Source organism: Panthera pardus, unplaced genomic scaffold (assembly GCF_024362965.1).
Source record: "Panthera pardus isolate Hobbes unplaced genomic scaffold, ASM2436296v1 HiC_scaffold_17, whole genome shotgun sequence".
In the NCBI taxonomy this organism is placed as follows: domain Eukaryota; kingdom Metazoa; phylum Chordata; class Mammalia; order Carnivora; family Felidae; genus Panthera; species Panthera pardus.
Genome location: NW_026526732.1, coordinates 22,711,369 through 22,723,865, shown reverse-complemented (window position 1 = coordinate 22,723,865; position 12,497 = coordinate 22,711,369). Strand labels below are relative to the sequence as shown.

The 12,497-nt window shown below is 36.4% G+C and overlaps 1 protein-coding gene across 4 annotated transcripts in view; it reads left to right on the top strand.

The window, feature by feature from the left end:
- PEX3 (peroxisomal biogenesis factor 3) overlaps positions 1-12,497 on the top strand; it is a 34,972-nt gene that overhangs the window by 355 nt on the left and 22,120 nt on the right. For all 4 annotated transcript variants that reach the window (XR_002074064.2, XR_002074063.2, XM_019425088.2 and 1 more), the window contains exons 2-3: positions 5,591-5,722; positions 9,954-10,035. Coding sequence is in view for 2 of the 4 variants with exons in the window: in XM_019425088.2 (XP_019280633.1) it covers positions 5,591-5,722; positions 9,954-10,035 (214 nt within the window). In the remaining 2 variants the exon portion in view is untranslated. The remainder of the gene's footprint in view (positions 1-5,590; positions 5,723-9,953; positions 10,036-12,497) is intronic.

Genomic DNA, 12,497 nt, shown 5'->3' with positions numbered 1-12,497 from the left:
GGGAGAAGGGGGCGGAAGAGAGGTGACTGTCTTGGAAAATAGAGGCCGGGCGACCATAGTCCCGGATATGTGGAGGGGCTTTCGCTCGCCGGTCGGACGGGGCGCTGGGTGACGAACCCGTAAGGGTCTTCCCGTCTCTGCGGTTGTGGGATTTGTATCTTTTGTCCTGAAGCTGCCCCTTACTCTGTTTCTCTCCTCCCCTTTCTTCTCGCGGACCTTGGGAGAACCCACCACAATTAAGTTTCTGTTTCAAGATAATCATTCTCTTACCGACACATATTTCAAATTGTTTTCCTGGGAGATTCTTCGTTTCTCTTTGGCACTCTCCGTATTTTATTTGGCTTTCATCCTTCGCAGAAGTTTCATAATGTTCTGGGAGAGTTACCTAAAGCCTGCCCTTCCAGCGTTGTTTAAAGTTAGGGGCGCCTGGGCGGCTTAGTGAGTGAGCCTGGAGCCTGCTTGGGATTCTCCCTCTCTCTCTCCGTCTATCCCCCCTCCTCCTCCCTTCCTCTGCCCCTCTCCCCAGCTCGCTTGCGCGGGCTCTCTCTCTGTCTCAATAAAAAAAAAAAAATTAATTTGAATTTTTGAAAACTGCACAGTTATTCTAAATGACTGGGAGGTATATACTAGACAAACACAAATCAGTGTTTTAGTTCTGTTTCTGCTTCTTTAGAATACAAATTATGCAGTAGGAAATGTTTGAGAGATGTTGTGCCGTCTTCCTGGGGATCTTCAAGGTTGGGATCAGTGCCCATTCAGCTGGTGTAACTGAGTTGCACAGGCTGAGAGGCGATTTGGAAACAAGGAAGATAATCCTGAGAGCCTTTTGCCCCATAGGACAGTCATGCCATAATATGCAGGGACTTGAAGGAGAGAATAAAAAGCCATGTGAGATATAGGAGAAGGAAGCATAGGAATGTTAAGAGGGAATTTTTAGAATTTGACTTTTTGAGCAATTATCACTAACTACATGCTTCGGTTACAGAAGTACTTAAAAACAAGAACAGCAGTTTTCCAAACAATTTGATTGCCTCTCTCTTACTATTAGATTATATTCTATTGCCCCCAAACAATGTGAAATTAACAATACTTTTAACATCAATAACTCAGATCCGTTGATTCTTGAAAGCTTGAAATCAGCTTGTTGATGGTGAGGAGAGTCTTTTCCTGATCTCTGAGGTGTATCACAAATCACTAAGTTTTTAGGTAAACTTTTACAGCATTCTTTGAGAAATCCTTTACCAATAAGGTATATTTTCCAGTATCTTCAGCCATTAACATCTAATGTACAGAGCTCCCTCAACTTACAATGGGGTTATGACCCAATAAACTCATCGTAAGTCAAAAGTACATTTAATACAACTAACCTACCAAACATCATAGCTTAACCTAGTCTATCTGAAGAACACTTAACTTTAGGTGACAGTTGGGCAAAAGCCTGTTTTATAATGAAGCGTCAATACCTCATGTAACTTATTGAATACTGTACTGAAAGTGAAAAACAGAATGGTTGAATGAGTTCTGAATGATCGTAAGAGTTGTTTACTCTCAGTGATGGAATGGCTGACTGGGAGTGGGGCTCACTGCCACCCAGCATCACCAGAGAATATTGTACCACATATTTGCTAGCCCAGGAAAAGATCAAAATTCAAAGTATGGATTCTACTGAATGCGTATTACTTTTGTATCATCACGAAGTTGAAATTTTCATAATTCAGGGACTGTATATTTCTCTTATGCCAAGACTACTAAATCTATCTTATTTGTAGAAGTTAAAGACATATGTATGATGGAAGAACTATAAATAAAATATTTTTTGGCACTACTGAAGGAAGGAAAATAATCTCTCTTTAGCAATCTCAGAATAGCGTACCCCTTCAGATTTATGGAATAACCTAATGGTAGATTAGATGTAATGGAACAAGGAGCAAAAGAGTATACTTAAGAGATAGTTATAAATTTTTTGAAAAATCTATTGAGAGCTTTATAATTACAGATTAAGAAGAATGAGAAAGGGTGGGGGAAGTCCACAGGGATAGAAAGAGAAAATAATCCTAGTGTTTTGTATCTTCAAGGGAAAGGTTCTACAACATGTTACATTTCAGTTAACATAAGACATAGTTATCAAGTGCCTGTAGTGTTGAAGGTGATATGATTAGAAATACAAGAGTTACAGATTTTTAATAGTAATAGCTACCATTTGTTGGGTGCCCAGTGGGCACTGTGCTAAGCTCTTCTAGTCAGTGGGCATGACGAGTAGTTATTTTTTTTAAGCTTCTTTGTTTCGAGAGGGAGAGAAAGAGAGAGTAAGCTTGAATGGGAGAAGGGCAGAGAGAGGGAGAGAGAGAGAGAGAGAGAGAGAGAGAGAGAGAGAGAGAATGAGAGAGAATCCCAAGCAGGATCCACGTTGTCAGCATGGAGCCCAACTCCAGATGAGATCATGACCTGAGCAGAAATCAAGAGTCAGACACTTAACTGACTAAGCCACCCAGGCACCCCAAAACTGAATTTATGATGTGGGAAGACTAGAAGATACTTTGCTTTACCAGGAGTGTTCTGAAAGGAAACCTCAAAACATTTATATTTAGTTTTGAGGTATTTCATGAATGTTTTCATTATTCATAAATAAAACCATAGCACAGAAGAAATTTTTAAAGCACCTTATAAACCCAGTCTTTCATTTTATGGATGAAAAAATCTAGACACAGAGAGAGGAAGAGTCTTGCTCAAAATTACCTGCCTAGTTGGTGCCACAACCATCAATACCTACTGTCTTCAGGTCAGATTCAGGCAGCCAATCGAGTATATAGATGATCCTGAGCCCCATATTTTAGCTAATGAATTCTCTGTCTTCATTTTTATTTTCCTAGGGAAAAAAAAATCAGAATATGTTAATTTTAGGAATGAGACCCTGGCTAAATTTTACCATTTATGGGAACTGACTTCAATGCTAACTCAAAATAATAATAATAATAGGATAACAAATATCCTAATTCTATGTATTCGTTTGCTGGTGTTGCCATAACTAAGTACGACAAACTGAGTGGCTTAAGCAACAGAAATGTATTGTCTCGTAGTTCTGGAGGCCAGAAACCCAAGATCAATGTGTTGGCAGGATTTGTTTCTTCTGAGAGTCATAAGAGAAGGATCTTTTGCAGACCCTTCTCCTTGGTTTGTAGATGGTCATCTCCTCTGTGTCTTTACATCATCTTCCTTCAACACATGTCTGTGTCCAAGTTTCCTCTTTTCAGAATACCAGTCGAGTTCGATTAGAGCCCACCCTAATGACCTTCTTTTAACTTGATTACCTCTATAAAGACCTTATCTCCAAATAAGGTCATATTCTGAAGTAAGGGGACTTCAACATATGAATTGGGAAGGATAGGTGTGATACAGTTCAATCCACAACAATTCATGTTCTTTTAGCTTTCGTTAGAATATACTACACTTATCAAACAAACATGGTAAGTAGTTCCTGAAAAATTTTTATCAGATACTGTTGAGAATCTTATGAAAGCAGTGTACCTTTTCTCCCAGAAAAACACATATGCTAGTCATTTACTGTTATTCCAGAAAATTCTTAGCTACACAGAGGGCATCATTGCAGTGTTTCATTTTACATCATTACTATTATTTGAGAAATAATAGTAATTTTACACATAACTTTAAGCAATCTGTTGTGCAAATAAAATACAATTCATTGAGAATTAGTTGTTATGTAAGAATTGCCTGTCAAAGAGTTAGTGAAGCATAAGCCAGTTTCTTCATTCTGTTGGTATTATGGCACTATCATCAGTTTATTGAGAAAGGATTACAAGAAAAGTAGTTATGAAGCCACTTATGACATTTATTTGCTCTTTAAACATAATTACAATACATTTATTTGCATACAAACATAACAGTCATACTTTATTTCTCATTATTTGCAGGACATACTTTTTACTGAACTATTATTTTTTAGAATATATATGTTATCAGTTTATCTATAATGCTTATATTAGTGAAAATATTTCAGGCTATGTGCTTGCTTTGCAGTTCTTAAAGGGCTGCCTTATCCCCACTTGTGACAAATAGACCAAATCCAATGATTTAGGTCTTGCAAAGTTCTTAGGTTCTTTTTGGCAGATATTGGGGGCCACAGACAGTTGGAGATAGGTGAGGATTAGTTACTCCCTTACAAATTTGTTGCCAGGTTATAATGAAACAAGTTCTAACACACATAAAAGCAATCTATTAGCCAGGATAAATAAAACAGTATCCTAACTACGTTTTATGAGCTTATTGAAGTTCGTGTCCTCTTTCGGTACCGCAACAGAACCGCGCATGAAAGATTAGCCTGAAGCAAATGCAGCAGTATTCCAGTGGTAGGATTCTGTTGGCCATTTGGTTAGCAACTTTGACATTTGGTTAACTCCTTTCACTAAGAAGAATCCACTTAACTAGCAGTTGAGGTTTCAAGGCTAAACCATTCCTAGGGAAGAAGGACTTGGCTAGATTCCTTATATTCTTGCTCAAGTGAGTATTACTAAAATAGTTTTAGCTAATCCAGTATCTTAAACACCACTGATTTAATCTATGAAAATCCATTTGATATTCATTATGCTAGATAAAAGTTAGGTGAAGTACTTAAACCTTGGAGTGTGGCTTTTGGTCAAATGCTAACTAACCACTCTGGAGTGTTCACATTCACAGTTAGGACAATTGACTGCCCCTGGGGCATAGAATAAAATGTGCACATTTGTATCATACTGTCTGTGTTGAAATGTGCTCAGCAAAATTATAGACCTCATGATCCCACCTATATTTTTATGCTGTAGTGTTGTAATTTAGGAATTTCTGTATCTTCCATCTCTCTTTTCCACTGAAGTTACTATTTCTAGATGTCTGCCTGACAACCTACCTTTCTTGAATTCTTTAAAATTTTTATCTATAAATAAATACATAAATATTTCATCTTAAGTTTAAAAAAATATGTTGACTGAAGAAAATATGGAAAATACCAAGAAGCAAATAGAAGAAAGAGATCAGCTGCTATCCCACTATTCAATAATGATCATTGTTTATTATATGTTAAAACCCATCTGTTTTTCTATGTATCTACTTATGTTAAAAAGGGAAACATCCAGGATCTTATTTTATAAATCTAGCAATATAATATGAATATTTCCTTGGATTATTAACTATTTTAGCAATGTGGTTTTTAATGGCTACCTAAGATTTCATAAGACTATTGTATGTATAGACTATAATCTATTTAAACAATCCCCTGTTGCTGGACACTTAAAATATCTCCAGTTCACTATTAAAGGCACTGCTAGACTTTGTACATTTAATTTGTTTCTGTTTCTTCAGGCCTAGTCCTTATTGGCCATCCGTCCATCATTGGCTGTTAAATGTCAGTCTCCTTTTCCTTCTATTTAGGTCACAATTCTTACACAAGTTTTTTAACTTAGGTTTTTAAACGTTACGATTTTTAGCTTTTCATTGCTATAAGCCTTATAGCAATGAAGCAGGTTTAAAATACTATTTGGAATTTTTAACAGTCTAATTAGATTAATATACTTGCTTGTTTTAAAAAAAATAATTTTAGGAGTATATATCCTGGGAAAATATGGACAGAAGAAAATCAGAGAAATACAAGAAAGAGAGGCTGCAGAATACATTGCTCAAGCACGACGACAGTATCATTTTGAAAGTAACCAGAGGACTTGCAATATGACCGGTAAGGCAAAGAGAAACATTTCTACATGTGTAAAGTTCCTTGATGATTTATACTAATTTGCATACCTCTAGGACCAAAGTTAGAGGAAAAGGCAAAAGAAGAACGATAAGTCTAGCAAATATTTATATGATTTAACTGCAATACATCATTTAACATGGATTTTAAAAATCAATATAAATAAATACAATATACAGTAAAGGTTCATTGATTTCACTTATTTTTTCATCAAATACTTGAGGTACCCAGTACTGGGAAAACAAAAGGTGAACAATAAAAAAACAAAAAAAAATCCCTGACCTTTAGAATTTATATGCTAGTGAGAGTAACAAACGATAATAAAACAAATAAATAACTTCAGGTAGTGATAGCTCCTATAAGGAGAATAAAGCTGTGTGAGAGGTGGGGATTTAAGAAATGGCAATCAGGAGAGTCAGGCCTCCTTGAGAACTAAATGATACAGTGGAGGGAGCAAAATGCTATGGTGGCAAATGAGTTTGGCACATTCAAGAAATAGCAAAAGGGCTAAGTAGCTAGAGCGGAATGAGCAGTGGGAAGTAAGTCTACAAGGATAGGCCTGATTTCATGGGGCCTCCTATGCTGTAGTAAAGAGTCCTAAGTGTGTTAAATGCACAGTAGGCAACTACAGACCCGTGAGTGTAGCACAGTAGTATATACTACTCAACATGAATTAATGGTAATAATTTAACCCGGAAGCCTACTGGGAGAATGCTGTAACACAGTCAACTGCCCACATTTGAAGAGAACAAGTGTTCTAACTGGCATAACCCTTCAAGAATTAGTTCTCAAATCCATGTCAAACCTCTTTCTTTCTTTTTGTTTTTTTTTTAATGTTTTGAGAGAGAGAGACAGAGACAGAGCAAGAGCAGGGGATGGGCAGAGAGAGAGAGAGGGAAACATGGAATCTGAGGCAGGCTCCAGGCTCTGAGTTGTCAGCACAGAGCCCGATGCAGGGCTCAAACCCACAAACCGCGAGATCATGACCTGAACCGAAGTCAGACGCTCAACCAACTGAGCCACCCAGGTGCTCCCCTCTTTCTTTTTTATTGGTTAAAACTTTTTCTCTAACACTTCTTTCAAGAACAGCTAATTTAGAAAGAATTTATAAAGGTAGATTCTCTTTGTTTAGTTTTGAAAGTAAAATTTTTTTCCTGCGTTTAAAGGTTATTTTTAGTATAATGCTAATACTTCATTCTATAAAGCAAACAGTAATCATAAACACTGTGTGTGATGACAACTCGGATAAAGCACAATGAGTCCGGTTGCCAGTTTTTCCTTGTGATGTCTGTGTCTTTGGGCAACTCTAAATCTCCGTTCTCTTTTCTGTAAAATAATCATCATAAAACCCACTTCATAAATGTTTTGTAGAATGTGATGAAATAATGCATGTAAAGTGCTTGGTGCTTAATAAATACTCTGTAAATAAAATAACTTTTTAAAAATTACATAATTCTTTAAATTGAATAAGGTAGTCTGGAGTCTCAAAATATTTTTCAATTTGACATGGACCCTTGTGTCTGTTTGGGTCCTCTGGGAAACAGATGCTAACATGGGATTAGCTATCAAGAGATATATTAGGGGAAACAGCTGTGAAGGATAAAGGAGTGAGAGCAGAAGGAGGCAAGGAAAGCCTTTAGACCATAGTGCAGGTCTTTCATGTGAATGGAAGGGAGAAGGAAGATTGGGTAAAAAAGTCTCAAGTCTACAGCACAGTTTCAAGAAAGTTTTAGCAGGCCAGTGGGAAGTCCTTAAGCCCAAGTTCCCTGGTAGACAAGACCTACAGGAATGGATCTGTGTTAGTATCTCCATGGAGCACTCTCATTGTCTGGGAGTGGTGCGGATCTGGTAATGGACCCAAGAGGGGTGGCAGCAGGGGCTGCCAGCCCACCACGCTCCTCCTAGCAGATTTGGATTTGGTGGCACATTTCCATGATCATCACAACCCTCAGATGAATAAATAGCTGCTTAGGTAATTAAAAATAGAATAGGATAGGAGCCAAATATAGGTCCACTGAAAAACTTTCCAAATTAGCTTTCTGGTATGCATTGATAATGGGGTTGCAAATCATATGATTAAGTTTTTATCCTTCTGAATAATATGTAATGGGTATACTAGAAAAATTTAGTACTTTCAGGTAAATATAGCTGGGTTTTTTTTACCCAAAAAGTTGGCCCCAACTTGACAGATAGCATCTAATGAAATGCTTCTCTGTGTTCTGCCCAGTGGCTTTATCTTCATGATTTTACTAAAGATTTAGGAGAGATGCTTATGAAATTTATACATGACACAGTGCTAGGCTGGGATAAATGAATTGTTCTGCATTAAAAGTCTGTTGTACAGATACAGAATTGTCTAAGTTTGCTTGCAAGCAAGATACATGAATAAAGGTTGGGAATTCTAGTTGAACATAAGCTTGTTATAAACAGTTTGATATGACTTCTAGAAATACTAAATTAATCTTAGACTACAGTAATAAAATTGTGGTTCAGATCAAAGGTAGTTACAGTACACATGCTCTGGAGTAGTTGGAGTACAGGTCCATTTCTGACTCTCACATGTTAAGAATATACAAACTGGAATGTGCCAGAAGAGGCCAAATAAGGATAATAATAAGAGCTAACACTTACCAAGCATTCTCATGTGCAAAGAAGCACTGTTCTAAATCCTTTATATGTCTCAATCAGTCCTTACAACAATTCTGTAAGGTAGATCCAATGTTATCCTGAGTTTACAGAGAAAACTGAAGCACTGAGAGGTTAAATAACTTCCTCAGGGTCACACAGACTCATAACTGGTGAAGGGTTGTTTTGTGATTTGTGGTTGGACTGAGGGGTGTTTATCATGGAGACCGGATGGCTAAAGAAAAACATGAATGCTGTATTCAACTAGATACAGAAATATATTTGTTCACTGTTAAAAAAAAAAAAAAAATGCCTGGAAGAGAAGAATTGAATAGGCTTAAAGGGAAAGTAAAAGGCTCTTATCAGGGGAATTGGTGAAGAGACTCTTCTTAAATCATGTTGTTTTACCACATAATCTTTAAACTAGTTCCCTATTAACTCTGTTTTCTGAATGTAGGACTCTAGCCTTGATTTTTCTTGGTAAGGTAGCATCTCGCATTTGAGCTAGGTATATATCAACTACACTAAGAGATAAGCCACCTTTTATGTTGGCTCTGAGCTGCGACTTTAGTTAATGGTCTAAATGACTTAGGCGATTCAATCATACAACTTGAGGAAATATGCTAAAGCTACATAGAGTAGCACTGGAATAAATGTCTAAAGTAGACTAACAGCTAAATTTTCTATAGAAAAAAATAATAATGCATTTTATAATTAACATGTCTTACCTAGTCAAGAAATAAAAATTATACACTGAAGTTTTCCCTTTTAGAATGTGGTATTTGTGATCTCTTGATATTTTTTCATTTTGTTATCATTACTTATTTAGTGTTAGAAACTAATTTTTAATTTGTATATGTGCATTTCTCCAGTATTTCTTACACCATACATAGAGCCATAAATAAACTCTTATAAATTACATGAAGTCTTTTTTCCATGGAGTACTGTCTCTTCACGCAACTCCTTGGGAGTTACAGGCAATAACCATTGGTAAAACCAAAACTACAACTTAGCAGCTCTTAATTCCCGGCCTGACACACTTTTGTCTTGGCTACAATAAGTGCTTATTGCTTTGCAATATTTAATAAATAAACTTTTCTAGAATTACAAATAAAATATGAAACAAAAATATAGCTAAAGATAAAAATGTTTTTGATCATTTTATTATATCAGAAATAAATTCATTGTAAAAAACATTTGGAGAGTACAGAAAAGAAGAGGAAAAAGAGACGATTGTTAATAATCCATAGCCCAAAGATCACCACTGTTAACATCTCAGAATAATTCTTCCCATTCTTTCTTGTATGTGTACTTGTTTACATTGCTATGATCGTTATATATATATATATATATATATATATATATTAAATATATATAATCCTGTTCACTTAACATAAGCAGATAAATGATTTATTAGTATATAATCAGTTTTTATTATTCAAAATAATAACAATTTGAAAACTCTAGCCTTGACATTCCCTCCCAACCCCTGCTAGTCACTAGTCCTATCGTATAGCCTAAAACAATGTGCATTTCTCATGAAGGCAGTCCTATCACCTGGAACCTGTTTTATCTCCTGTTTGCATTACAGTGCTGTCCATGCTTCCAACCCTGAGAGAGGCCTTAATGCAGCAACTCAATTCCGAGAGCCTCACGGCTCTGCTAAAAAACAGGTAAGTGCAAGTTAACATCATTTTTTGTTTATATGGGGGCACTTAAATCTGTAGAATACACTAAAATATTTTTAAAACATCTTTGTTTCCTTATTTTTCTAATTAAAGCTCATAATATATAGACTTGTTTAGAAAAATATTCAGTAACTGTCATTGAATTCATCCTATTTTGTCCTCTACTTTGATGCACAAAGTATTTAGGTCAACAATATTTGCGTGTATTTTGGTTTCCATTTAAATAGATCTTATATCACTTTGACCTTATTCAGAAATTTAATTACTGAGTGCTTATAGAACGTGTTCCTGAACTAGATGTTGTGAAGCTGCTTGAAGAGTTGGTGGTATAATAGGAAAAGCATGTGGACATACATTTTGAACAAGGCATATGAATTTACATTTTATATTATTAACAAAATAAAGTGCAAATATAACATAAGCATACAATAATGATAATTGACCTCACCATGACAGTTTACTGAGCACAAAGCACTTATTTGGAGAGAGAGAGAGAGATAGAGAGCAAGTGGGGGAGGGGCAGAGAGAGAGGGAGAGAGAGAATCCCAAGCAGGCTCTGTGCTGTCAGTGCAGAGCCCTACAGGGGCTTGAACTCATGAGCCATGAGATCAGGACCTGAGACGAGATCAGGACCTGAGACGAGATCAGGAGTCGGATGCTTAACGGACTGAGCCACCCAGGTGCCCCAGAGAAATAGGTTTTAATTGCCTTAAGTTTTGGTTTTATTGGGGAAGTAAGACAAATGAAATAAGCAAATAGCACTTTTTATAAAAGCAACATAGTAACAGACACAATAAATATAGTAGCATTCTTCCTTCTTGGTTACCGTTTGCTGCAAGACCCTGAATTCCCTATGTTTTAGAGGATTCTGGATAATTAAGATAAGATTTCTTTCCCTTTAAGACTTTGCCACCCAAAGAAGGAGTATATGATATAAATTCAAGACATATTGTATTTAGTCTATGGTAAAAAGTAAAAGCAAAATCTGGGAAACCAGAGAATAAAGGGGTTTATTTTTCTGGATAGCCCTGGACAGCTTTCAAGATGAGGTGTCATTCCTCTCTTCTTACTCAGTATAGAGAGAATTTCTTCAGTTCCTAAGGGTTTGTGATAGTTCTCCTTACTCGCTGTTTCCTCTTTTAAGTATCTCATTTTTTTTTTTTCTTGGCCTTTCTTTTGATTTGAATTACTGTTTGCAATTTTGGGGGGGAAATGTCCATTTGAAAAATATTTGGATAAACGGGTTGAGCCCTTACAAAGTGTGTTTAAATAAGGCCTCCAATCTTATGACTGCTTTTGTATTGGTTTTCAGACAACTTTGGTCTTATAGAAGCCTGTCAGGCAAGTTAAGTTTCTCTTTGAACTAATTATGATAATAATTAACCAGAAATAAGTGATTTGATAATCTTATTCTGTCAGTTTTATAAATCGCAAGTAAACATCCATCAGTGTTTTCAACACTTGGCATTATTATTGAAGATTGATAATGGCCATGACGTTTCATCAGGAAAGAATCTTGGGGTTTTTTTTGGTTTTTTTTGTTTTTTTTTTGTTTTTTTTTAAGACAGAAAGAGCAGGGGAGGAGCAGAAAAAGAGGTCTCATTCTCTAATCTTAACCAGCACAGGCTTGACCTTAGGACTGTAAGATCATGACCTGAGTTGAAACCAAGAGTCAGACCCTTAATGAGCCACCCAGGTGCCCCAGGATTGGTTTAATTCTCTTTTTTTTTTTTTAAGTTTATTTTTATTTATTTATTTTGAGAGAGAGAGAGAGAAGAGCAGAGAGAGAGAGACAGAACCCCAAGGAGGCTCCACACTATCAGCACAGAGCCTGGACAAGGGGCTCAAACTCATGAATCTTGAGATCATGACCTGAGCTGACATCAAGAGTTGGATGCTTAGCCCACTGAGCACCCCTGGTTTAATTCTTAAACAGATGTTTTAGTGACATTAAAGAGTCTCATATTTAATTTAGGGATGATTTTTATCAAACAACTCATTTGAAAGGAATCATTGCATAAAAAGTACTTTATTCTACATAGATTTGGAATTGGAATCTTTAAAAAAGATAATGTGAAAAAAATTTTTGTTTCATTTTTTGAAAATGCATACATTGTGAAATGGTTACCACTGTAGAGGCACCTGGGTGACTCAGTCAGTTAAGCATCTGACTTCGGCTCAGGTCACAATCTCACAGTTTGTGGGTTCGAGCCTCATGACAGACTCTGTCCTGACCGCTCAGAGCCTGGAGCCTGCTTCAGATTCTGTGTCTCCCTCTCTCTCTGCCCCTCCCCCACTTGCACTCTGTCTCTCCCTCTCAGAAATAAATAAACATTAAAAAAAAATTTTTTTTTAAGAAAGAAAAGAAAGGGCAGCCAAGGGAACCTAACCTGTAGTCTTATGGAGATGGTTAATAGAACATGGCATCTGGAGGGACGAAATAGATC